At 41.1% G+C, this 26,593-nt stretch overlaps 2 protein-coding genes across 2 annotated transcripts in view; one reads left to right on the top strand and one right to left on the bottom strand.

The window, feature by feature from the left end:
* Positions 1-26,593, bottom strand: part of PNPLA1 (patatin like phospholipase domain containing 1) — a 153,245-nt gene that overhangs the window by 17,140 nt on the left and 109,512 nt on the right. The window lies entirely within an intron of this gene.
* On the top strand, positions 16,473-25,440 carry BNIP5 (BCL2 interacting protein 5). The gene is made up of 6 exons (XM_069073640.1): positions 16,473-16,914; positions 17,023-17,514; positions 20,004-20,189; positions 21,344-21,408; positions 24,645-24,965; positions 25,432-25,440. Exons 1-6 carry the CDS (start codon positions 16,473-16,475, stop codon positions 25,438-25,440), a joined length of 1,515 nt encoding a protein of 504 aa, XP_068929741.1.

Raw genomic sequence — 26,593 nt, 5'->3', positions numbered from 1 at the left:
TTAGAGGGAGAAGGGGTACTGGGCTGGAAGCATTTCTATCTGTTCTCTTAAATATTGTTTGTCTAAGGGATATGATCTAGTTTGAGCTAACTTTTGATGGCTTTTTCATTTGTGGAGAGAAGGAAGACCTCAAGCTCTATATCCAAGTTGTTTCCCTTCCACTGTCAAGGGGCGCCAAGCACAGTTGTGCTGATCAGATACCTCTTAGCCTGTGGCTGGGGAGAGAAGAAGTTAGCACATACCTGGTGAGGGCAGTAGCAGAGGGACGGGGACCCTGATGACTGTGGGCACTTACAGGAGAGCAGAGTCTCTGGTTTCAGTACCAGGGAAGAGAGATAGCTGTACTTTGCAGCTACAGGAGGGACTATGAGGCGTAAGATCATTTGTGTGACCATGGGCTCTAGGTATGGCTTAGGAATAGAGAGAAGAGCCCAAGGTTGATCCCTGGAACAAATCTCAGAAAATAAAGTAAGAAGGAACTGAGGCTTGGGGCATTACTTCCTATGCCTTGGGTCTAGAACTTGATCACACTAATAGCTGCAAAAAAATAAAATAAAACAAAAAAAAATGAGCAAGTAATGGAGAAAGAACCCAAACATAGATAGTTACTATGGGAATACAGAAGATCTGGGGTGAAAAAAAAGCCACTCTTTCTTCAATGAGAAATGTCAAATGGTCCTAAGAACAAAAAGATTTCTTAGAAGAACTTAAAAAGGGCTTTAAAAATCAAATAAGAGAGATAGAAGAAAAAATAGAAAAAAAAATAATTCAAGAAAATTATGAAAAGAAAGTCCACCAACTTGAAACAGAGAATCAAAAACTTGAGGAAGAAGATAATTCCTTGAAAACCTTGGGTAAAGGGAAGCTAAGGACACTCTAAGAAACGAAGAAATAATAATAAAACAAAATCAAACGTGAAAAAATAGAAGAGAATATGAAACATTTCATTAGAAAAACAACTGATCTGGAGAACAGATAAAAAAAGTAATATAAAAATAGTTGAATTGCCTGAAAATTATGATTAAAAAAGAATATAGGGGAGGCCAGGTAGCACAGCAAGTAAGAGCACTGGCCCAGTGTTGGGATGACCTGGGGATCGAATCTGGGCTCAGATACTGTGATAGTAATGGCAATTAAAGATTCCCCTGTATTGGCTTGGTTTTCAAATTGATTGTGTTAAAACCCACCTGTGGGATGGGCTTGTTGATGTGAAAAGAAAGTCCTGAATTGGGAGGAGCTGGTGACGTAGATTTGGAGACACAAGAGAGAGGCGGAAGATCTTTTTTGGTAGCAGCACCTCGTGGAGAGAGAGAGACTAAGAGAATTGCTGGTGGCCGCTTTGAATTGCCCTGGACTTTTGAGACCTGCCCCCTGAGCTGCCAAGGACTGAGGAGACATGGCTGTTTTGCTGGTACTTTGTCTGTCTGTTTTGATGTTATTTTGCCAGATTTGTCCACTGGTGAAAGACTGTCCTTTTGTTGAAGAAGTCCTGGAACCTGGCTGTTCGCTAAGAAGGCCTGAGACTGTCCTGCAGACAGAGAGTGAATACTGTCCACTGGTGAGGGACAGTACTGTTGTTGCAGGGGTCTGGAGACTGTCCTGCAGACAGAGTGAATACTGTCCACTGGTGAGGGACAGTGCTGTTGTTGCAGGGGTCTGGGAGCCTTTCTGTTGGTTCAGAAGCCCTGAAGAAGGATTTTCTTGTTGTATGTTTACAGAAATCCTGGGAGAGGGCTTTGCTAATGTGTTCAGGGGTTCTAGGACTGTTCTACAGACAGAGGATAAATTCATGAAGGGACTGGCAATGTATCTTGTGGCTTTGCTAAGCCTTGTCTCCCCAGGAACTAAGATTGCTGAGAACTTGCCTCGTGTCAAGATGAAGAAAAGACCTCCATTTGGGTATTAAGTGCTGTGTTTAAACTTGATGTAACTCTGGGGTAGATTCAATTGTGATCCTGGGGGTGGAGAACTTTTGACCTTATTGTGCTCTGTGATTGACAAATGAAGGTACTTTACCTATGTTTGGAAACTAATCTCCATTTGAGAAGAGGGGTTTTGTGGTGGACTTAATTAAGGTATAGCCTAGGGATGGAGTAGTATTTAGAACAGGGACTTTGTAATTGATTGAATGATTGGAAGATCCTGGGGTGGGGTAGTACTTGGAGATTATTTAATCACACTTAGTAAATGCTGTATTTGGAATGATGTCATGTTTTGATCTTCTCTGTTCTGGGTTTGTTACTGAATAAAATAGAGAGCACCTATGCTGGTATTTTGAACCTGGGAAGTTGCCTTTGCTTGGTATTACATTACAGATACTTAGCACCACACCCAGAAATAACTGGCCATGTAACCTTGAGCAAGTTATTTAACCCCAATTGCTTAAAAAAAAAAAGAATCTAGATACAATATTACAAGAAATTATCAAGAAAAATTTTCTTGAAGTTCTAGAAAAGAAGGCAAAGCAAAAATAGAAAGAATCCACTGATCAACACCTGAAAGAGATACCAGGAGGAAACCTTACAGGATTATCATTTTCAAGTTTCAAAGCTCCTAGGTTAAGGAGAAAATATTGGAAGTAACAAGAAAAAAAAACTATTTAAATATCATGGAGCTACAATAAGGATTACACAAGACCTTGTAGCTATTATGTTGAAGGACCATAAGTCTTGGAATACTATATTTTATAGAGCAAAAGAGCTGGGGTTAAGACCAAGGATAATTTACCCAGCAAAGTTAAGTATAATCCTGAATAGGGGAAAAAATGGATATTTAATGCATTGAAAGACTTTCAGATATTTGTGATAAAAACAGCAGAACTTTAGGGAAAATTCAATGTATAACATCCAGGAGAAATATAAAGTAAACATTAAGGACCAATTAATTATAAGGGACTCAATAAAATAAAATAATTTCTTTTTTTTTGCTTTTTGGAGGGCAATTGGGGTTAATGACTTGCCCAAGGTCACACTGCTAGTTTTTGTGTTAAGTGTCTGAGGCCAGATTTGAACTCAGGTTCTCCTGACTCCAGGGCTGGTGCTCTATTTACTGCACCACCTAGCCACCCCAAAATAATTTATTTCTTAAATATGAAAATATTGTTAGTTCTATTATTACTGTCACTTTTATTTGGTTTATTGAAAGAAAGCCTTGGGCTGAGCTGAGTACGATGGAGTGATTCTTAAAAAAAAAATAAATAAAACTGTGTAGGGAGAGATAAAAAGGAACAATTATCTCATACAAATAGGGAAAACTTAATACAGCAGAAGGTAGGAGTGGGGAGGGCAGGTAGTACTGAAACTTTACTGTCATCAGGAATATGTTAAAGAGGGAACAGCATATATACCTAGGAGGGTATAAAATTCTATTATATTTAGAAAAAAATAAGAGGGCAAGGGTATAGGGTGCTGAGAGAGGATAAAGGAGGGAATCTTGGAGAGGTGAGAAGTTAACAGAATAGGGGGGCAAGAAGAGAGAGGGGGGGGGGGTGGCTAGGTGGTGCAGTGAGTAAGAGCATTGGCCCTGGAGTCGGGAGGACCCAGTATCGGTTCCGGCCTCAGATACTTAACACCCACATAAAAAAACTGGCCATGTAACCTTGGGCAAGTTACTTAATCCCAGTTGCTTAAAAAAAAAAAAGAAGAGAGAAGGGGGATAGAAATAGGGTGAGAAGTATAAAAAAGAAAAATAGGAAGGAGGAAAATATACAAGTAATTGTAGCTTAGAGTGTAAATGGGATGAATTTAGCCATAAAATGGAAACTGATAGTAGATGAAAAATCTGAATTCAACAATATGCTGCTTTCAGGAAATGCTATAAAAATGAGAGATGCACACAAACACAAAATAAAGGGCAGGAGTAGAATTTATTATATAAAAATGCAGGGTTAGTAATCATGATTTCAGACAAAGCTAAAGATAAAATAGATTGAATCAAAAGAGAAAAATAGGCAAACTACACTATGTGTCAGCCATATTATTCAATATTGTTTTAGGGAGCTAGACAGCTTTGAAAACAATGTGTAGTATTTATTATGTAGGTTGTCTTAAAATAGAAATTCATTGTTTTATTATATTGAATCTTTTCTTATGTTCTGCTGGGTACATGACAATGTTTTTTTTTTCTTTTCTTATTTTGTACTTAAGTTTAAAATTAATTTTAAAACTTTTTTTAAAGGGGCACTTTATTGTCCCTGATAACCTGATGTATGGAGAGGTGTCCCTCAGGTCTTGTCACCTCTTCTAAGAAGGAAAATTGCCTATATCTGGAACATATACAGTAGTCTCTGTGCTGTGGCAGCAGCTACAAACACTGCCTATTGGGTGCAAGTTGCTGTGAAATTGACCTTACTCTTCATATTGATTGAGATTCATAATCTTGGTTATTTTTTTCTTACTACTTGTGGGTCTCACCCTCTAGACTTTCAAAATCTTTTATCAATCACCTCTGAATAGTTTGGTATCTATACCATTTCCCTTTCCCCATCTACTATGCACATTCTGCTACCCTTCCCTTTTTGTACTAAGCTTTTACTTGTCTCACCAATTTATTTTATTTATTAAAATTACTTTATTTACCTTTTCTTCTTTATTTTGCCTAGCCATCTATTATTTTTTTTGGAGGGGGGAAGGTAAGGCAATTGGGGTTAAGTGACTTGCCCAAGATCACACAGCTAGTAAGTGTTAAGTGTTTGAGGCCGGACTTGAACTCAGGTCCTCCTGACTCCCGGGCTGGTGCTCTAGTCACTGCACCACCTAGCCACCCCTGAAACAGTTCTTACTCTCACTCTAGTATCTTTGCCAAGAAAACACTTAATGGGGTCACAAAGAGTTGGACATGACTGAAAAAGACTGAATTTAGTTTTTATATAACTTAATTTCATTTCCAAATATACCCCTCCTCCTCTACTACCCATGTAACAAAATTTATGTAACAAAATGTAACAGTCAATAAAAAAACCATTCGTCAAAATTGACTAAACACCCTGACCATGGCTGAGATGACATGTAATATTCCACAGCCATAGTCCCTCACCTCTGCAAAGAGAAAAGGAAGCTACATTTTCTCAACACTTCTAAAGGATCAAACTTGGTCATCAAAATTCTGAACCATCTTGATAGCATTTCAATCCAATTTGACAAACTTTCTTTAAGCCTCAACCATGTTCAAGGTCTGATGCTAGGAACCGTTAAGAAATGAATAGATGAAATCTTCCTGTCTAGGCATAAAGGAGGTTGTACTAGTCTTCAGGGAGGAGAAAAGGTTAATAATAGCATTTATATAGTACTCTAAGCTTAGCAAAATACTTTAGAAATATCATCTCATTCGAACCTCATAACAACCCTGGGAGGTAGGTGCCCTTATTATTCCCATTTTACAGAGGAGGAAACTAAGGCAAATAGAGTTAAGTGATTTGCCTAGAGTCACACAGATAGTAAATGTCTGAGCTTGAATTTGAACTCATGTCCTTCTCATTCTAAGGCAGGGGTTCTATCTGTTGCACCACACAGCTGGTAAGGGACCTGATCCTACTCCAAAACCAATGCTCTATTAACAATATGGGCTTTCAGCAGGTTCAGCTTCCTAACACTCTGGTCCAGGGATGGGGAGAAGTATAGCCTGAAGTCATATGTGGCCTTCTAGGTCTTTGGGTATGGCTTTTTGACTGAGTCCAGGTTTTACAAAACAAAGGAGATTTGTTCTGTGAAGTCTGGATTTAGTCAGAGCCGCAATTGAGGAGCTTGAGGACCACACATGACCTCAAAGCCGCATGTTCCCCTCACGGCTGTAGTCATGTCTGGTCTAGAGTTTTAGTAATGGACTGTATATATCGGTCATGAGCAAAAATCCCCTTTGTTTCTAGCTCCTAGATGTATTTCCAAGAAGAACTTGTTTACCACTAAGTGACTGGCCTTTATTTCACATCCAGACACGGGACTGCTTTCCTATGGGTAAATTAGTTCTTTATCTGATTTGAAGGCAATGAGGAAGTTAAAATGAGGAAGTTATCAAGTGAAACTGTTCTCAGACAAGCTTGACTATGACCTGCCTATGGATATAGTTACCTATAAACATGATTCTATAAATAGATTCATATCTCAGGTCTGGAGTAATTTCTTATATAAGACTCTAGCCAGGGCACTGTTAGCAGCATTGAACCCTTTGGGCCAGCTGGGCCTGAACCTAACCTGATCTTATTGAAACCCTGGAGGAGAGAGCTGAGCCATTGAACACACCTCCACTCGCTGCACAGACACTCAGTTTGTTCGGTAAGTTTAATTTGGGGATCCTATGGACTCAAGAGATTTAAAACCCAAAGGGAGCATAGAAATTCATCTAGTTCAGGATCTTTTCGCAAAGTAGGAAACTGAAGTCCAGAGAGTTTATTCTGGTAGAGAGGGTTTCTCCTTCATAGAGGAGAAGTGACTTATTCAGTCACCAAGCTAGTAAATTAAAGCTGGGATTTGAACCAGGTCTTTTACTCAAAATCTAAGTTTCTTTTATTGTGTCACACTTCTTCTAGTGTAGCCTGGGGTGTCCTGAGACTGGATTTTGTTGTGATGTTTGGGATTTTCTGAAACATAGGATAGAGATCTATGGTTAAAGGTCATCCACCTCATTTTATAGACGAGAAAACTGAAATTGAAGGTGGTTGTTGTTCAATCATTTTCAATTGTCTGACTCTTTGTGAATCCGTTTGGGTTTTTCTTGGCAGAAATACTGGGGGGAGGGTGTTTGTCATTGCCTTCTCCAGCTCATTTGATAGATGAGGAAACTGAGGCCAACAGGGTGAAGTGACTTCCCCAGGGTCACACATCTAGGAAGAGTCTGAGGTTGGATTTGAATGCTGATCTTCCTAACTCCTTGCCAGGCACTCTATCCACTGTGCCACCTAACTGCCTTGAGGTTGAGAGAGACCTGCCTAAAGTCACACAGGTAGTATCAGAGGATTTGACCCCAGGTCCTTTGAATCCAGAACACATAATCTTTACACTGTACTACATTGCCTCTAGTGTAGACTAGAGTTGGACATTGTGCTAGTAATAAATAAATAAATAGATAGATAGATAGATAAATAAATAAATATATAAATGGGGGCTTCTTCTGGGAGAGAGAGGGGGGAGAGAGAGGCAGAGACAGAGAGATAGGGAAACAGGGGCAGAGAAACAGAGAATGACAGAGACAAAGACACACCAACAGAGAGACAAAGAGAAACAGAAAAGAGGGAGAGAGAAAAGGAATGACTTTCTTAAGGTTATAGACCTATGGCAGTGCAGAGAGTGAGGCATGGAAGGGACCAACCAGACAGAACTCATTTGATTGGTATGAGATGATTGTCTGAAGGATGATCCAGAAAAAGGAATGTGAAAATCAGAATTGGAAAGGAGAAGAGATAAGACAAAGCAAACACTTTAGGATCACTTTCTTCACATTACCTGGGAAAGGGAAAACTATCTGGAGTCGAAATGATCTGCATGGGAGATAGTGAATGTGTCCTTGGTGGAGATCTTTAAGGGAATTTAGGTTTCTGCAGAAGGAGTTTTCAATCACTTATGGGTTGAACAAGATAATCTTTGAATTTCCTTTTACCTCTGAGATTACATGATTTAAAAAAATTCATAGAGGCAATTTTAATAGACTTTATTTATATCTTTTGTTTTTCATGTCACCTTTCTTTCCCCTGTATCTCTTTTCTACCCCTTTGCAGAGAACCATTCCTTGTGGCAGAGAAGTTTTTTGCTTTTTATTTTTGTAATTAATTGATTAATTAATTTTTAGTTTTCAACATTCGCTTTTGAGATTTTGAGTTCTAAATGTTTCCCTCTTCCCTCCATTCCCCTTCCCAAGATGGCATACAATCTGATATTGGCTGTAAGGTGCATGATCATGTGAAACTTATTTCCACATTGGTAGTGTTGTGAAAAAAGAATCAGAACAAAAGGGAAAAATCATGAAAAAAAAAAAACAACCAAAAAATGAGAGAATGGCATGCTTTGATCTGCATTCAGACTCCATAGTTTTTTCTCTGGATAGGGACAGCATTTTCCATCATGAGTCTTTTGGAATCATCTTAGATCCTTGCATTACTTAGAAGAGCTAAGTCTAATAAAGTGGGTCATCGCACAATGTTGCTGCTACTGTGTACAGTGTTCTCCTAGTTCTAGCAGAGAATATTTTAAGAAGAAAAAGGAGAAAATATGCACCTAAACCAATCAATATACATTGAAAATATCTGACGCCATATGCAATATTCCTCACTTTTACAAAGGAGTGATAAGGGGTGGTGTCTTCTTTGGGACCATGCTTATTCTTTTGTAAGTACGTAATGTTCATCTGCGATTGTGTGTGTGTGTGTGTGTGTGTGTGTGTGTTCTTTCGTGTTACAGTGTTGGAATCATTATAAATATATATGTATGTGTATGTGTGTATGTATATATATATATATATTTTCTGATTCTGCTTTATTTTGCCTTGTGTTGGCCAATTTAAGTCTTTCCATGCTTTTTTGTATTCATCCTGTCATTTCTTATAGTCCAGTATACTCCATTCCATTCACAGGCCATAATTTGTTTAGCCATGCCTTTCTGGTTGGGCATTTACTTTGTTTCCAGTTCTTTGCTACCATAAAAAGTATGTCAGTTTTTTTGGAATCTGGAAGAAGGTTCTACAACCTGGCCTGGGCATATTAGAAGGCAGAGGGGGCAGCAACCAGCCCATGTGATATGATTTGTATGGTTCCCCATAAGTCCTACCTTCTACAAGAAGTTTTTCCTGGTCACCCTTGATCTTAGTGTCTTCCCTCACTGTTTATCTCCAGTTATTCCTATATAAAGCGTGTTTGTTGCTTGCATACTGGCTTCCTCTTTAGAATGTGGGCTACTCAAGGAGAGGGTGTCTTTTGCCATCATTGTGCCTGGCACCATGTGGGCCCTTAATACATGCTTGTTGACTGACCCCAGAATGTCTTCTCCAACTCTTTATCTTTGTGCCTGAAAGTCCACTATTAGAGCTACAATCTTTAGAGTCTCCAAAAATCCCCTACTAAAATGTTGCTGACTGAAAGATAAGGTCCTTGGGCATGGCAAAGAGAAGTAGATGGAAAAAGGTGGTCTGAGCCTGCCCTCAGGGAGGCATTGTAACCAGGGACAGAGATGGGATTGACTTGTCATCCTCTGCCCAGTTCAGAGCACCACTGGAATGAAGTGGAGTCATGTTCAAGTCTGATATCACAGGCTAAGAGGGATATTGACAAGGTGGAAATCACCTCAGATTATAGAGTTAGTACTAGAAAGGGCAGTTAGGTGGCACAGAGGATAAGGTGCCAGGTTCTAGGCCTGGAGTCAAGAAAACTCATCTTCCTGAGTTAAAATCTAACCTCAGAAACTTAGTTGCTGTGTGACTTTGGACAAGTCACTGAATCCTGTTTGCCTCAGTTTCCTTATCTGTCAAAAGAGCTGGAGAAGGAAATGGAAAACCACTGCAGTATATTTTCCAAGAAAACCCCAAATGGGGCCATAAATAATCAGACACAACTGAAAAAACCAAACTACTGAGTTGGAAGAGAGTTCAGAGGTCATTGAGTACAACCCCCTGATTTGGTACAAACTGAGACTCCTAGCTGACATAGGCAAGTAGGTGGTGGTTCCAGGACTTGAACCCTGGCATTTTGATGTAAAATGAGGGTACTTTGTACCACACTTGCTGCTTTCCTAAGTCTAGAGTTGGGTTAAGTAGGAGAGTGAGTTGACTGAAAGGCACAACATATGAAGATTGGTTGAAAGAAACAAGGATGCTTTAGCCTAGTCTACTGACTTCCAGTTCAATGATCCTGGATGTAGGATATCTGTGTGTGTGGTGGGGGGAAGTTGGGGGGAAGTGTGTGAAGGGGAAATGCATAATAACCACGATGAAGAGCTTTAAATGGAAAGCAGAAACAGTGTTGAATTTGGCTTAAGATGACCTTGGTTTGTAGGGACTTGAGGGCAGAAGGACATTATAACTATTATGTTATTAACTACTTCAACAAATTTAAAAAGTTGTAATATGAAAAAAAAGGATGAGACTTTTCTATATATCTGGAGAACACAGAAATAAGGCCAATATATGGGAGTAACAGGAAGTCATGTTTCAGTTCAACGTAAGGAAGAATTTTCTGACCATTGTTAATCAATTAACAAAACATTTATTAAACACCCACTGTGTACCAGGCACTGTTCTAAGTGCTGGACATACAAAGAAAAAGGAAAATCAGCTTCTGCCTTTAAAGATCTTATACTCTAATGGTGGAGAGACCATGCTTTTAAATAGGTACACATACAAGAAATCTACCAGGATATTTGCCAAGTAAACTCCAGATCAGGTCACCACTAAAATGACTGAACAACAAAACCTTTAGCTGAAAGGTACCTTTCAAAAGGAAAGTATTCCCTAAGCAGTGATTCTTAACTTGGGATCTGTGAAGTTTTTTTTTTTGGAGGGGGGAAGACAGGGCAATTGGGGTTAAGTGACTTGCCCAAGGTCACATGGCTAGTTTTGTGTTAAGTGTCAGAGGCCGGATTTGAACACAGGTTCTCCTGACTCCAGGGCCGGTACTCTATTTATTGTGCCACCTAGCCACCATGATCTATGAACTTTTTAAAAAATTATTATTATTAATGTTTTAATAAATATATTTCAATAGAATTGGTCTCTTTTGCAATGCTGTGTAGTTTATTTTATGCCTTTAAAAGCCTTATCCTGAGAAAGGGTCCTTAGGTTCCACTTGACTTCCCAAGGGGTCCATTTCACACAAAACGAGTTAAGAACCCTTGCTGTAAAAGCATCAGTCGAGTCAGCTGAGTATGGTTCCTGTGTTCTGCAAGCACACTTGAATGTGAACCTCGGCTGCAATTTCTCCTTCCTAAGCACAGAGATCTCAGAGGCCTTTTCTCTCTTCTTGCTGGGAAACAGATAATAGCTTCCTATAAATGCCTGCTGGCTCTTGGCATCATTGGGTCAGCTCTCTAGCATCCACAAGCATAGAAGTACCTCAGGGCATTGCATTTTCAATATACATGTGATGTCAAGAGTGGATCTCCTGAGGTGACAGTAATTGCCTACTTTCTTTCATTCAACCACAGAGCAAGAAGAAGCCTCTCCCAGTCCCCCTTAAACTTATTGCCTTAATTCCTTATTGCTTGGTCAGGAGTAAGATCCCCATCATTAAAAGTTTCACAGGAACCATTGGAGTTTGGAATGGAACTAATAAGTCACATGACTTCTGATGAACCCGAAAGTATACTTGTAAAGGGCTTAGCACAGTGAGTGGTACATAGTAGCTGCTTAATTAATGTGTGTTGTCTTCCTTTTACTTGTAAAGTATGATTTGCTCCTTTTAAGCATAGTATTTTGTTTTGATTTCTGTCATGAATTTTATGTTAATGCCATTTGCTTAATATTTCTCTAACATCATAATAACAGCTCACATTTACACAGTACTCAGGTTTACAAAGAGTTTTTCTCACAATGGCCATGTGAGGTAAGTAGTACAAACATTATCGTACCTATTTTATAGAAGAGGAGATCAAGGCCCAAGAAAGGTTAAGTGACTTGTCCAGTGTCATATGCTAGTAAGCATCTGAGGCAAGATTTGAACCCAGATCTTCTGACTGAATTTAGGAGAGTGGGAAGAGACCTTAGATATGATGTAATCTAGCTATGTACTTCTTTCAGTAGATGAAGAAAATGAGACCCAGCAATGTTGGTACAATGCTATAGTGAATGACCAGTGGGGATTTGAACTCCCATTGCTCTCTCTTTGTTGAAAGAAACAAAATAACTATCCATCAAAGATGCTAAAAAGGGATTCTTTTGGAGGTAGAAGGCTGGATGGAGTGGTCTTTAGGTTTTCATTCAACTCTGTGACTGATTCCATGACGTGCCTGTGAGGAAGGTTATGCCTCAGTTGGAATTAGGTGAAACCTAAGTTAAGAGCAAGATAGGCCCTAGAATGTGCTGTTAAATGTTTAACAACCAGCTTTATGAAAAATATACCCATGGCTCATTTTTAAGTTTAATTTGAATTATTAACATTTCCCCCATCACTTTCTTAAGTCTAAACACTCAACAAAACAATAAATCAAGCTTCCATTTGTGGCTTTGTTGATTTTGAAGTGTAAATGCCCATAATGAAAATTTAACAGTTGGCTCTCCTGAATCTGCATGCTAGTCAGTTCCACACGCCACTGAAAAGGTCTAAAGAAGTGGCTAGAGATAGAATGACTCAGAGACAAGGGGAAGAAAAGCAGGCCAGACTTAGCCTACTCCACAGTTTTATCTGGGGCAGGTCCAGTCTGTATCAGCTTAGCTGGAGTTAATGAATGCATTAATGCCCCATGTGGTGCTTCAATCCACTGTTGTCCTTGTGGTTGCTGGTTTTGGCAGAGCAGTGACATCATGAGGGTGACATCTTGACTACTGCAGAGTTGTGCAAAGTGTCACCTCACTCTCTTCCAATCATTGGAGTCCAGTGGCAGAACAAAAGTCAAGATATCTCATGTGACCTTGGCCTTTCAAAGTCGTGGCCATTTCCCAGATCTCAGTTTGTCTGAGCCAACGCCCATTCGATGACTAAGCACTAGGCAAGAAAGACCAGAGATGGACATTTTGGCCCCAGTCCATGATGTAGTATTGAAAGCTGTGGGAAAGAGCTTCTCTTTCCACTCATACCCTAGCCTTGGGCTTCATTTCCCATCTGTTTTACAGGCTCGTGGGGATATAGGATCACAGATCTAGAATTAGAAAGAAACTCGAAGGCCATCTGGTCCAACTCCCTCATTTTACAGGTGAGGAAACTGAGGCTAAGGTTAACTGAGGAGGTTAAGTGATTAAGAGTTAGAGGTGGGATTTGAACCTTGGTTCTCTTACACCAGGGTCAACCCTCTCTCTACAGTGGGAAGGGATTCTGAGCCTCAGAGAGGTTAAGTAATTTGCCCAAGTTCACAAACAGACCAAAGTAGAATCTTCAGATTGTGATCCCGGTAGTAGAGACAGAGACAGGAGCTATCATTTCCATGGTTGTGAGCCCTGCTGTGTGCTTAGGAATTATGTAGTGGAGAGAGCACTGGAACTGGAGTAAATTAAAGCCCCAGGCTCTGGTCTCAGCTCTTCAAGAACTTGGACAAGACACAATGAAGGGGTTGGACTAGTTGGACTCTGAGGCACCTTCCAACTTTGACATTCTAAGTGACTGTAATAATGATGAGCACAATTGGTTGGGCTGAACTATTTAAACTATAATCCTTTGATCACCCTAGCGACCCTTCACCCCCTCACCTCCTTCTTTCTCCACTCACCTCCTTGTTATTGTTCAGTCCTTTCAATTGTGTTCAATTCTTCATTGACCCCATAATGGGGTTTTATTGGCAAAGATACTAGAAGCATTTGCCATTTCCTTCTCCAGACCATTTTATAGATAAGGAAACTGAGGCCAACAGGATGAAGTGACTTGCCCAGGGTCACATAGGTAGTAAGTCAGATTTGAACTCACAAAAATGAGTCTTTCTGACTCCAGGTTTGGTGTTCTATCCACTGTGCCACTTAGTTAACTATATAAATACACACATTTATATAATATATATATGCATATGCAAAAAGTGATATATTATGTACATATATGTCAACACGAGTTGTTATATTATTGTGTAGGTTAGAGAAATGTTATGTAGATGATGCTAATATAAAGTTAATAAAAGGAGTCAAAGCACTAGGGCAGGCTTGAAAGGAGCAAATCTTACACCATGGCAAATTGTATCTTTTGGGAATCTCTCTTTGTCCCTTGCTCCCTTTTTTAATTCAGCAGTGAGTTTTGCCAATCACCAAAAGCCATGTGACTGGAGACTCAGCTGTGTGTTTATGAGTTAGTTTGAACCTTGTACCTGTTGGTCAAACGAATAAAAGGTTATTGAACCTTTTACGGTCAGCTGCTAAGTTTCAGAGCTCAGTGGTTTCTGAGATCATCAGGTGCTTTGTGAGATAAGGCAAGATAGAGATGTTGTTATTGTTTCTTTGTTTTCTAAGATGACCAATGACTAGATGATGATGTAAAGTCTTGTGCACACAAAGATGAAGTGATATATTTGAGTTGCAATTAAGAGGATGCACACTTTCAGACATTTCTCTAACAACAACAATGTGTTTGCATCCATCCACTTTTACTCTGTTCCCATCTGACCAACGGTCTGATTTTCAAAAGAGCTGGAAAAAATTGGGGTTGGGACATATAACCATGGAATAATATTTGCTGTTTGATCTTGGGTCAGGCACTTTCCCCTGGCCTTAGTTTCTACATCTGTAAAATGGGGAAGTTGAAGATAGACCAAATGACTTCTAAGCTCCCCCCTAATTCGGATATTCTAGGAATCTATGTCCCAGTTGGTCATAGACCCTTCATCTTGGGCCCCCCTTAGTTTATGGAAGGTTTCTAAAGCTTTCCTTTGCCTTCCCAACCCTGACATGGAGTAAGGATGGGCCCTGTGCATTTGATAGCTTTGTGTCCCTTGGTCCAGAGTTTGTCTTGCAATAATGAGCAGCAGGGGGAAAAACACTGGATGGGGAATCAGAAGTTTTGGGTTCTAAGCCTATCTTTGCCACTAACTCAGAGACAGCCAAAGTAGAAAGAAGAACACTGGATTTGGAATCCAAAAGCCCTAGGCATAGCCCAACTATGTCAGTAACTATTTTAGAGAAATCTCTTCCCCTCACTGATCCATAGTTTCCTTCCTTGCAAAATGAGGATACTAAGACTTGAAGTACCTGTTGGGGTTTTGTTTCCCCAATTAACAAAAATCCACCTTCTTTCTCATCAATATATTTTGTATCAGAAATGGGATTTTGATTAATGAGTGATTGGAAAACCAATGAAGGTCCCAGCAATCAGCTGATAAAACATACCACTCCCATCATGGCAGCAAAGTGGGGCTAATGGGACAGAATATTATGAAACATCTAATGAGGTCACTGAGCAGAATGTTTTTGCTTACTTGTTTTTCTTTGTCACAAGGGAGGGCTTGGTGGGAGGAGAGAGGACGTCGAAATGATTCATGTAAATTTAAAAGTCATCAATAAAATGTATATTGAAAGAAAGCCGAGACAAAAACCTTCTCAGACTTGAGAAGCAGACAGGAAATTTGAGATGGTCTCCAGTTAAGGATGATCCTCCAGTGATAGTTTGCTTTGGCAAAATATACCATCATTTGTATACAAACATGGTGCCTCTACTGATACCATTAGGCCAGCATTCATTTTACTTGTTAACCCAGCCGTGGGATTGGGGTCCTGCTGGCTCTCCAGAGCTCCCTTGTGGCCAAGATGGATGGCAAAACAGCACAGTCTGTCATCATAGGCCCAACAGGGACTAAACCTATAGCTCTGGTATCATTGATTCTAACCAATTAAGCTAAATAACTATGAGATAATGATATCATCATAATAAAAACAATGGTAAGGCAACTTACATTTATGTAGATAGCCCTGTTTGTAGATTCCATTGCCATCTATGAACATTATCAAAGGAGTTACTGGCACAGTGGAAAGATAACTGGCTCAGAAGTCAGAGAGCCTGGGTTCAAATCCCTCTTCTAATTTTTGCATGTGTTTGGCTTTAGGCAAGTCCCTTAATCTGAGCCTCAATCTCCTCATCTGTAAAATGAGGAATTTGGACTCAATGCACTCTTAGGTTCCTTTCAGCTCCAGGCTTAAGGTCCTTTTACTTCATTTGAACCTAGGGAGGGAGGGAGAACATTAAACCAGTTTTACAGAAGAGGAAAGTGAGGTTCAGAGTTGCTTAAGATCATATCGCAGTATGGTAATATGTTTTGCATGACTGAACATGTAAATCAAATGCTTATCTCAGGGAGGGGGGAGGTAGAGAAAAAATTTGGAATGCAATTTTGTTAAAAATTATATTTACATATAATTGGGAAAATAATTATATTTTATATTATATGTTAATATATATTATAAAAATATTCCCCCAAAAAAGAAAAACTTCTAAAACCAAAAGGATGAGTCGATCCTGAAAGATAATAAAATTTCTCTTAAAATAAATTAAAGTACAAAAGAAAATGGGTAAGAAAAGACTCATAGTAGCTCAGGCATATGTCTGAAATACTGAACTGGTTGTGTGGTCCCTCATGGGACCAGGACAGGGGATCTAGTCATAGGCTCTATTCTTCAACTCTTGTCACTAACTAAACCTTGGGCATATCATATAACCTTTCTGTGACTCAGTCTCTTCTTCTGTAAAATGAGAATAATAATTTTAACAGGTATTCTTTCTACTTTAAAGGATTGGGGTTAGCATTTCAAGAAGTTTTTATTCACAATGTTATCTTCCTGTTAAGGGCTAATCCATTCTTTTTCCTGAGTACCCTCTCACCCAGGACTGTGTTTTCCTAAAAGAGGTTTTTGTTTTTGTTGTAGTTGGTGGAAAAATGGAGAAACACAGGGCTTCATGGAAGGCAGAACTCTGGATGAGAAGAAAAGGCCATTCCCTAGACAGATTTCAGGGTTCCAAGAAGACGCCAGGAACTGGGGACTCTCAGTCCCTTCGCCGGGCATCAAGTGAACGGGTTCGACCCTTGGACAGACAAGCAAGCTTATTGGATAGCGATGCCTCTGTGGCCCCAAAGCTAGAGAAAACCAAAGGAGCCACCAGCGAGCAGGGTGGCCAAAGAAGTAACCATAAGGACAAGGCCCACAAGAAGGGTCAGCATGGGTTGCTAAAGACCCTGGTGAACTTCCTGACCAAGACAGGGTCAGAGGAACAGAAGGAAAGAGGAGAAAAAAAGTCAAAAGAGAAATGCAGTTCCCCTCAAGACCCAAAACACCTAGAGGCATGTGTAGACCCACCAGAGCCAACCTTTAAGAAAAAAGGCAAAGAAAAGGGAGACAAAAAATCAAAAGAGAAAGGCATCTTCCCTCAGGGCCCAGAACCCCTAGAGACACTGACAGAACCAGCAGAGGTAACCTCCAAGAAAAAAGATAAGGAAAGGGGAGACAAAAAGTCAAAGGAGAAAGGCATCTTCCCTCAGGGCCCAGAACCCCTAGAGGCATTGACAGAACCACCAGAGTCAACCTCTAAGAAGAAAGACAAAGAAAAGGGAGGCAAAAAGTCAAAGGAGAAAGACATCTTCCCTCAGGGCCCAGAACCCCTAGAAGCATTGACAGAACCACCAGAGCTAACCTCTAAGAAGAAAGACAAGGAAAAGGGAGGCAAAAAGTCAAAGGAAAAAGGCATCTTCCCTGAGGGCCCAGAACCCCTAGAGGCATCAACAGAAGCATCAGAGCCAACCTCTAAGAAGAAAGACAAGAAGTCTAGCCTCAAGAAGGCCTTTTCTTTTAAGAAACATGGCAATGAAGAGGCCAAGAAATCATCAGGCTTGGATTCTAGAAGCCCAGAGACACGGAGGCCTACAAAGCCTACATTCCTTCCTTTGTGCATCAGCCACAGACCAGCAAGTCTGGCTACTCCTGGTAAGCTGAACCAATTCATGTTGCTTCTGTAACTCTGCAGCTACCTCTTCCTCCACCCCCCAAGAGGCCATCCTTAAGATAGGGTTGGTAACTTTTGATGGGCGGCAGGTCCCGTCTGTATTTATTTGCTCTTTTGTAAATAGGGAGAGAATTGGAGGGGCCTTGGGAAAATTATCCTGGCGAACTCTAGGTCATTTCCCACCTTATCTAGAGAAGCCACTACTGGAATGAGATTGGGACTGACCAAGTCCATAGGCAGAATTACTGTCAAGCCCTACCCCTTCCCCAAGGGAACAAGAAAGGACAGTGGTGGTAAGAGAACAGACTCAACATTTCTAAAGTTTTCCTTATAATAGTCCTTTGAAGAAGGTAGTATAAATATCATCATCCCCATTTTACAGATGAGGAAACTGAGACTCGGATAGGAGGTCACATGACCTGTTAGTAGGGGGCGGGGTAGGGGGGCGGGACTAGAAGTCTCCTGCCTCTTCACTCAGTTCTCTTTATGGTACATCTGCTGAAGTGGTTTGTTTCTAACAACCACCACCTCCCATGTGTGCTTCCTGGGTCTCTTTTTGCTCTTCTATTCCATTCCCACTCATGTATGTACCTAGAAACACCTACTGGGAACCTTTTACTTTCACTTTGCTCTCTTAGCATGGAGGAAAGCATCAGATAACCCCAGAAACACAAAATATTAGTAACTAATAACAAACAATATGCTCTCCCCCTCCCCAAGGGAACTGGCCTTTTAAAAAGAGTGGGAAATGTTTAACACAAAAAAAATGACTTTTTTTTTTTGCTTTTTGGAGGGGGGAAGGCAGGGTAATTGGGGTTAAGTGACTTGCCCAAAGTCACACAGCTAGTAAGTGTTAAGAGTCTGAGGCCAAATTTGAACTCAGCTCCTCCTGACTCCAGGGCCTATTCACTGGGCCACCTAGCCGTCCCAGGAAATGACTTTCTAATGCTAAAATTTCAGGCCCCCTAAAAGGGGTAGATACTTTGGGGCCAGTGGAGCCTTCCCAGTGCTCCCTTCAGATTATCTCATGTAGCTATTCACCTAGTCTGCCTATATGTGAGTATAATAGGTGTACCAAACCATCTTAGATAGCATCATTTATGTGGACGGTGCTGAAGAATCTGCTTCTGGAAGACAGGAGAACTGACCATCTTAGATGGTCTTAGTACATGCCAAACACCCATAACATTAAAGAAAAATATTCTAGGGATTGAGGAGCAATAAAGAACAAGGGCAGAGGGAAGGCACTTAGGAAATACTGCCATAGAAATTCAGAGAGGAAAAGGGACTTAATTTGAGGTCACTGGGTAAGCTGGGGACATGGAAGCATGAGCCAGTAGGCAGAGTACTGACCCAAGAGCCATAGTACATTATAGCAGGAAGAATCCTTAGAGTTCCAGCCTTCTTATTCCCATAGATGAAGAAACTAAAGTCCAAAAAATTGTCAGTCTGGGGCGGGTAGGTGCCACAGTGAATAGAGCACCGGGCCTAGAGTCAGGAAGACCTGAGTTCAAATCTGGCCTCAGAGACTTAACACAAAACTAGCTGTGTGACCTTGGGCAAGTCACTTAACCCCAACTACCCTACTTTCCCCCTCCAGAAAGAAAAAAAAAAGAATTTGTCAGTCAGTCAACATACATTTATGCATTTATTAGGCACCATGTTTCCATGGTAAGCACTACAGATACAAAGAAAGGCAAACAGTCCCTGCCCTCAAGGAGCTTGCACTCTACTGGGGCTGACATGTAAGTAACTAGGTACACAGAAGAAATGTGCAAAGCAGATGGGAGAGAATCTAAGAGAAGAAGTCCTTAGCAGCCTGGGAAGACTGGGAAAGGCTTCCTGCAGAAGGTGGGACTTGAACAGAGCAACTTATCCAAAAGCACCCAGCTGGTAAAATGAGCAGAACTGAGATTTGAACCCTTTCCACTATGCCAAAAATCAGGAAACTTGAGCTTTGCCACATACCGGCTGTGTGCCTTTGGGCAAATCACCTAGGCTCTTTGAGCCTCAGTTTCCCCATTTGTTGAATGGGATTCCGTCTGAGCTCTGTCTACCCATCTTAAGAGGGCAATTGTGGGGATCAAATGAGAAAGATCTCCAAGCACTTTATACATCTTAAAACAGTACAGAAATGGAGGATACATGACGATGATTATATGTTGTCTCTCCTTTCAGCATCTGTGCTCCTTGAGGAAGGGGATTGTTTTTGTTTGTTTGCCTTTCTTTGTGTCTCCATTGTTTAACACAATGCCTGGCCCATACCAAGAGCTTAATAAATGCTTGTTGACTGATTGACTTGTTGACTGAAACAGCACATCTTCTCTCATGTTAATGTCTTCATGTTATGTGCTGGGCAGGACCCAGTGCCAGTCAGAAGACTCCTTCTGCCACTTTGCCCTCCATTACAGACTTCCTGGCCAGTAAGCACATATGGATTTATACGACATTTGTTTCTTTCTGTTTCCAGACTCAGATGAAGAGGAAGTAAATGAGAGGTGGTTCAGAGAAGTCAGGCCTCCTAATTCTACTGGACTTTCCAACCAAGTTGGGCGGCCCCCACCAAAGGAGGAACCACCTCTTAAAAGAGATTCTGAATCTAGTGAGTATGACTTGAACCAAGGTCTTGGGTGGACTTTTGCTCTGAGATCCTGGGGTGAGGAGGCAGCATTTTTTTCTCTTCTTGCTCTCACAGAATGTTAGAACTAGTCTTTACATCAATTCCCCTGGGGAAGGATATAGAAAACATTGCAGGCTGTAATCATAAATAGGATTGTAGAGTTATAAGAGACCTTGGAAAGTAATTCCCTTATTTTAAAGATGAAGCCATTGGTATGGTCCAGCAAAAAGCACACTGTATCGAGTCAGAGTTCATGGTTTAAATTTTACCTCTGATGATCTCTACCTTGGTGACCCTGGGCAAGTCATTTCATTTCTTTCCTCATCTGGAAAATGAGGAGGTTGGCTTGATAGCTTCCAAGGTCCCTCCCAGATCTAGGTCTGTGACCCTATGAAACTGAAGCCCAGAGACACGAAGCAATTTGCCCAAAAGTGTACAGTTGATTGGTCGGTGGCAGAGCTGGGACCAAAAAACAGTTCTGACTCCCAATCCAGGGCCCTTTTGTTTTGTTTTTGGCTTTTTTTTTTTTTGCTTTTTGGAGGGCAATTGGGGTTAAGTGACTTTCCCAAGGTCACATGGCTAGGAAGTGTTAAGTGTCTGAAGGGCAGATTTGAACTCAGGTCCTCCTGACTCCAGGGCTGGTGCTCAATTCACTGTGCCACCTAGCTGCTCCCCAGGGCCCTTTTGTTATTGTTCGTCCAGTTTCTCTCGAGGCCCTGGAGCAGGAAGAGTTCATTTGTTTCAGAAAATTACCTGGGGGAATGGTGCTCACCTCAACTAACAGAATTGTCAGGCTGCCTCCAGCCCTTGGGAAGTCTCACTCCCTGGCCCCCCTTTCACCCCCAGTGTCCTGCCTGGTAGAAAGGGCTGACTTTCCTCCTGAAAAGGTTGAATTAGGTTGAAAGTCAAGAGGAAAAGAGTCTTGAGTGTCATATTTGGTTTCTAGAAAACAATATTGTTATTTAAGGAGCATTTTTGGACATTAAAAAGTAACCCATCAGAGGCGGCTAGGTGGCGTAGCGAATAGAGTACCCGCCCTGCAGTCAGGAGGACATGAGTTCAAATTTGGCCTCAGACACTTAACACTTACTAGCCGTGTGACCTTGGGCAAGTCACTTAAGCTCAATTGCCCTGCCTTCCCCCCTCCAAAAAGAAAAACAAAGTAACCCATCTCTCTTCTCTTCCTTTAGAGGATATTATCATCCAGAAGATAGTTGCTGTTCTCAAAGAGCAAGGTGACAAGTACAATGAAAAGGTGAGGAGAGCATCTCCAGTTAGCTTCATCAACCCCAAACTTCTGCCTAGTCAAAGCTTATTCTGTTTTCAAACCCCAGCTAAGACCTACTTCTGTCCTGAAATCATCTTACAGGATCATAGATTTAGAACTGGAAAGAATCTTAGAGGCTCTTAAGTCTTATCTCTGTATCTTACACCTGCGCTAACTGAAGCAAACAAAGGTTAAGTGACTTACCCGAGGTCATACAGCTAGTAAGTATCAGAGGCAGGATTCGAACTCATGGCCTCCTCTCTCCAAGTTCAATGCCCTATACAGTACACCAGGATGCCTGGGGTAGCTCCCAGTCCTTAGTGTTCTCTCCCATCTCAGAGCTCAATCCTGCATGAATGCTACCATTCAGCATACAGAAAACCTTAAAGTGCCATGTATATGAATGTTGTATTCTTACTATCATAAAACTAGTGGTAACATGCTGCTTGAGTTTTCTTTTATCATTTCATATGAAAGGTAGTCCAGTGTGGCAGAAAGAACAGTGAGCCGGGAATTGGGAGGCCTGGGCTCCAGTCTTGGCTTTGCCACTCATTTTATGACTGTCATCACCTCCTCCATCTGGTCTCACTTTCCTCTTCTGTAAAATAAGGGAATTGGACTAAATGTACTCTAAGGTCTAAGGGACCTTAGAAACAAATAAAAAAAAAACTCCAGCTCTGACAGTCCAAATATCTCAGTCTCCCTTTAAGAGTAGACTGTCTGCCCAGTTACATGTGTAAATTCCTTCAGGGCTAGTACTTAGTTTTTTTTCCTTTTTTGGATTTCCCCCATAGAGCAAATCAGTCTGAGCAATCAATCGTGTGCCTCTGGGAGGTTTGACTCCCTCTGTATCAATCAACAATGTAGGCTCTGAACCTTCATTGTAGCATATGCAATTTGACTGAACCTAGGTATGTATCATGGAAAGTAGCATTTGTTGGCACTAACATGTATCTATGAAAAATATTAAATTTCAATATAATTCTGCAAAGTGTCCTTCCTTGCATCCTGTGGGTGTCCAGCTCTACGCAACTACTTATCTTGCTTACCTCTCGTCCCAGATCTAGGGCTAGGCAGAGGATTGAGCATGTAAGCATTGGGCTTTTTTTTGGTTGGTTGATGGGTCAAGAATGAGCAGTTTGAGGGGCAGCTAGGTGGCATAGTGAATAGAGCCCTGACCCTGGAGTCAGGAGGACCTGAGTTCAAATATGGCTTCGGAAACCTGACACTTACTAGCTGTGTGACCTTGAGCAAGTCACTTAACCCTAATTGCCTTGCCTTCCCCCCTCCAAAAAAAAAATGAGCGCTTTGATTTCTAAAGATCTCTCCCAGCACTAATGCTCTATTATTTTGTCTTTTTGTTATTATTTATATCATCCAACAAGTATTTATTGAACACTTACTATGTGCTAGGCACTGTGAAAAGTAGTCTCTGCCCTCAAGAAGCTTATATTCTAATGGGGGAGACTACATGGGTACATATGAGATGCATTTAGACTATATGGAAAGTAACCTTAGGAGGGACTGGGAAAGACCTCCTGCTTTCTACATAGGTTGGAGAATGAAGGGCCTGGACATTTGGTGAACAAAGGCAAATTCTGAGTAGTTTGACTTCCTTTGGAATGCATGATTGGCAAATTATTCAGCTTTCCAAGTCACCTGCCTGCCTACTTCTGCCTCTTAGATGCCACTTTAAAAAAGAAAAAGCCCTGCATCAATGTTAATGGTATTAATTTGGCCAACTTTTTTATTTCTTGGTTTTTGATCTGGATCTGTGATTTCATTGATGTGGACAGCTTCTGTGGTGAGAACTCTTTCTACCAGTGTAGATTGACAACTTGTCTGTAATTTATAGCTTAGAGAGAGAAAGTTGCCTGGAATTGCTTGAGGAATTAACCCATGAGCACACAGGTAGAGTGTGTCAGAGACAAGGTTTGAACCCAGGTCTTCCTAACTCCAAGGTCAGCCTTCTATCCACTATGCATGCTCTCTCTCCCTCTCCCTTCCCCCCCCCCTCTTTCTCTCTGTCTCTGTTTCTCTCTGTCTCTGTCTCTCTGTGTGTGTCTCTCTCTCTGTGTCTCTGTCTCTGTTTCTCTCTCTGTCTCTGTCTCTCTCATTCACTGTCTGTTTCTCTGTCTCTTTCTGTCTCTGTCTCTCTGCCTCTGTCTCTCTGTCCCTATCTCTTGATCTCTTTCTGTCTCTCTGTCCCTGTCTCTCTCATTCACTCTCTCTCCCCTTAACCTTCTCAGACAGAAACTATTTCTATCACTCCAAGTCACCCCTGCTCAACAGCACATATTCTTAGAGCCCAGAGAAGTTCAATGTCATACCTAAGGCCATAAAGTCATTATCTGTCAGAGATTAGCTTTGAGCCTGGGTGTTGCTGATTCTGAGCTCTGTTCTCTCTGTCCTGCTTCCTTTTCTCTTCCTTATAGGCTTATGAATTTGCTAGTCTTGGCTTCTCTATCCACTGCATCTCATAGTCTGTTTCTGCTTTCATTTTCTGGGTGTCACCTCTTAGAAACCTTAAAAAAAATTATGTCAGGAATATGTTGAGAAACCCAGACTCTCTTACAACAGGAAAGACAATCCAGACCAGAGAAATGGTGGGATCAGAGACAGAAATAGATATGATGTTCAGGGTATGTCCAACCAGCCAGTCTGGTTAGAACAGAGGGTTTGTATGAGACACTAGGATAATTGTATCTAGAAGTGAAAGAAACCTTGGAGACTAGGCATTCTTCACCTTTTTCCCTGGCATGGACCCTGTTTGTCAGTCTGGTGAAATCTATGGATCCCTTCTCACAAAAAAAGCTTTTCAATTGATAAAATAAAATACATAGGATTATAAAGGAAACCAATTATATTGAAAAACAGTTATCAAAATATTTTTTTAAAATAGGTTCACTGACCTCTGTTTAAGAATCCCTCATCTATTCCAACCCCCTCATCTATTCCAACCTCCTCATTAATAAACAAGCAAATATGTATTAAGCAGCTAATATGTGCTGGGCAAATTTCATAGAGGAGGAAACAGACCCACAGAGGGGGAAATGATTTTTTCAAGAGAGTAAGTAGCAGAACTAGGTAGGATTCGAACTCAGGTGTTCTGACTCAAAGTCCTGTGCTTGCCTCCCCAACCCAGGCTGTTTCCCATAATCCTGTGCTTGCCTCCCCAAACCAGGCTGTTTCCCATAATCTAGTCCTTTCTTTCTGCATTCTAGATCAAAGAAGATCCAAATTTTAAGGCAGCCTGGGACAACCTCTCCCTTACTTCCATACAAACCTTGGTGGATGTTCTGGGAGATCAGGAAGAGAGCCGGGAGCCAGTTGGGACTCAAGTAGTGAGACGCTATCACTTGACTAACAAATTTACAGGCAACACTAACCATGCTGTCCACCGAATCATGGGCTGGAGAGACCACACCGTTATACACACATTTGGTCGTATACCTTACAATAATGAGCAGGTAAGTGGGAGCAGAGGGAAGGGGATGGCCCAGAATGGCATGAGAAGATACTCTGCTTTTAAAGGGGAACCTAAAGTATTTCCTCCCTGTTACTGTTCTCTGCTCATCCAAATCCTACCCAACCTTCACAGCACAGTTCAGTTTCTAGCTTATCCACCAACCTTTCCCTAATGACTCTGACCCATATGAATCTCTCCCTTCTCTAACTTTTCTCTCAATTTCTTCTTCTTCTTCTTGGAGGGCAATTGGGGTTAAGTGACTTGCCCAAGGTTGCACGGCTAGTTTTTGTGTATGTGTGTGTTGTGTCTGAGCCCGGATTTGAACTCAGGTCCTCCTGACTCCAGGGCCGGTGCTCTATTCACTGTGCCACCTAGCCTCCTCTTTCTCTCAATTTCTATAAAATACCATCATAGAATGATGGACAAAACATTCAAGACAGAATTGAAAGAGTTGGATTCTAGACCTTGGTTAAATCACTTAACTGAGCCTCAGTTTCCACACCTGTAAGAGTGGAATAATCCCTTCTCTGTCTACCTCACAGAGGCACTGAGAAAAATCAAATAAGATAATGGGCATGAAAGTATTTTGAATAGTATGAACGAATACTTTAGTTGTGTGTCTATGAGCTGTAATCCCCTGTAATTCAATTCAATGCAAGTGCAACACTCTGTATAAGGTCCTAGGGGAAGATATAACAATGAAATAAGGCACAGGTCCCAACCTAGAGGAAACTACCCTCTAATAAGCAGCCATGATACTCCACTGATACAAGAAAAATAGGAAAGGTGCAAAGGAGAGGTAGAGACAATGTTTTGTGAGAAATGTAAGCAGGGAGAGATCACTTTTGCCTAGGGTAGGTCAGGGAAGGCTTTGGCTAAAGGGGAGCCCTGAATTGGACCTTTAAAGATGGGATAGGTCTTAGAAAGCAGATGTGTGGAGGAACTGGGCAGTTTGGAATAGCAAAGGCCCAGGGACAGGAAAGGGCAGACAAAGAAGAAGAGATTGAGAATAATCTAGAATGACTGTATAGTATGAGAAAAGTCTGAAAAAGTTGGTCAGAGACAAATGTAATCATTTTTATATCCCTCACAATGCCAGTGGAAAAATATGAAAACATTTAAAAAAAAATTTGGCCTTGTCATTTTGTTAATAGCTGACATTTGGATCACAATTTTAAAACTTTACAAAAAATTTTAGTAAATTATTTTATTAGATCATTAAAAAAAAGTTTTTTTTTTGCTTTTTGGAGAGGGGAGGGTAAGGCAATTGGGGTTAAGTGACTTGCCCAAGGTCACACAGCTAGCTTTTGTGTGTGTGTGTGTGTGTGTGTGTGTGTGTGTGAAGTGTATGAGGCCAGATCTGAACCCAGGTCCTCCTGACTCCAGGGCCAGTTGCTCTATTCACTGAGCCACCTAGCTACCCCTGATCATTTGTAAATATTAAAGAAGGTAACTGTGTGGAACAGTGGTTACAGCTCTGGGACTAGAGTTAGGAAAATCTGAGTTCAAATCCAGCCTCAGACACTTCCTTACTAGCTGTGTGACTCTGTGTGAGTCACTTAACACATATTTAGAATTCTCCTAGTCTGACTTCTCCTGCCTCTCTACCTATCCTTGATCCTATGGCCTACTACTTTAATGTGTCACTAGCCATCCCTAAGTGGGGCCAAGCCAGATCCTGATGGGTCTTGAAAAGTTAAAACA

This window comes from Petaurus breviceps, unplaced genomic scaffold (genome assembly GCF_028583685.1).
Source record: "Petaurus breviceps papuanus isolate PSGF00001 unplaced genomic scaffold, PetGlider_PUasm1.0 90865, whole genome shotgun sequence".
Classification (NCBI taxonomy): Eukaryota; Metazoa; Chordata; class Mammalia; order Diprotodontia; family Petauridae; genus Petaurus; species Petaurus breviceps.
Note: the sequence above shows the minus strand (reverse complement) of the source record. Positions and strands in the feature narration are given on the sequence as shown.

Bases quoted from the DNA above. Each gene is read 5' to 3' on its own strand.
- BNIP5 (XM_069073640.1), top strand. From the start codon at position 16,473: ATGGAGAAACACAGGGCTTCATGGAAGGCAGAACTCTGGATGAGAAGA. The intron at 17,515-20,003 runs GTAAGCTGAACC...TTCTGTTTCCAG, and splicing joins AGCAAGTCTGGCTACTCCTG to ACTCAGATGAAGAGGAAGTA. The intron at 21,409-24,644 runs GTGAGGAGAGCA...TCTGCATTCTAG, and splicing joins GTGACAAGTACAATGAAAAG to ATCAAAGAAGATCCAAATTT.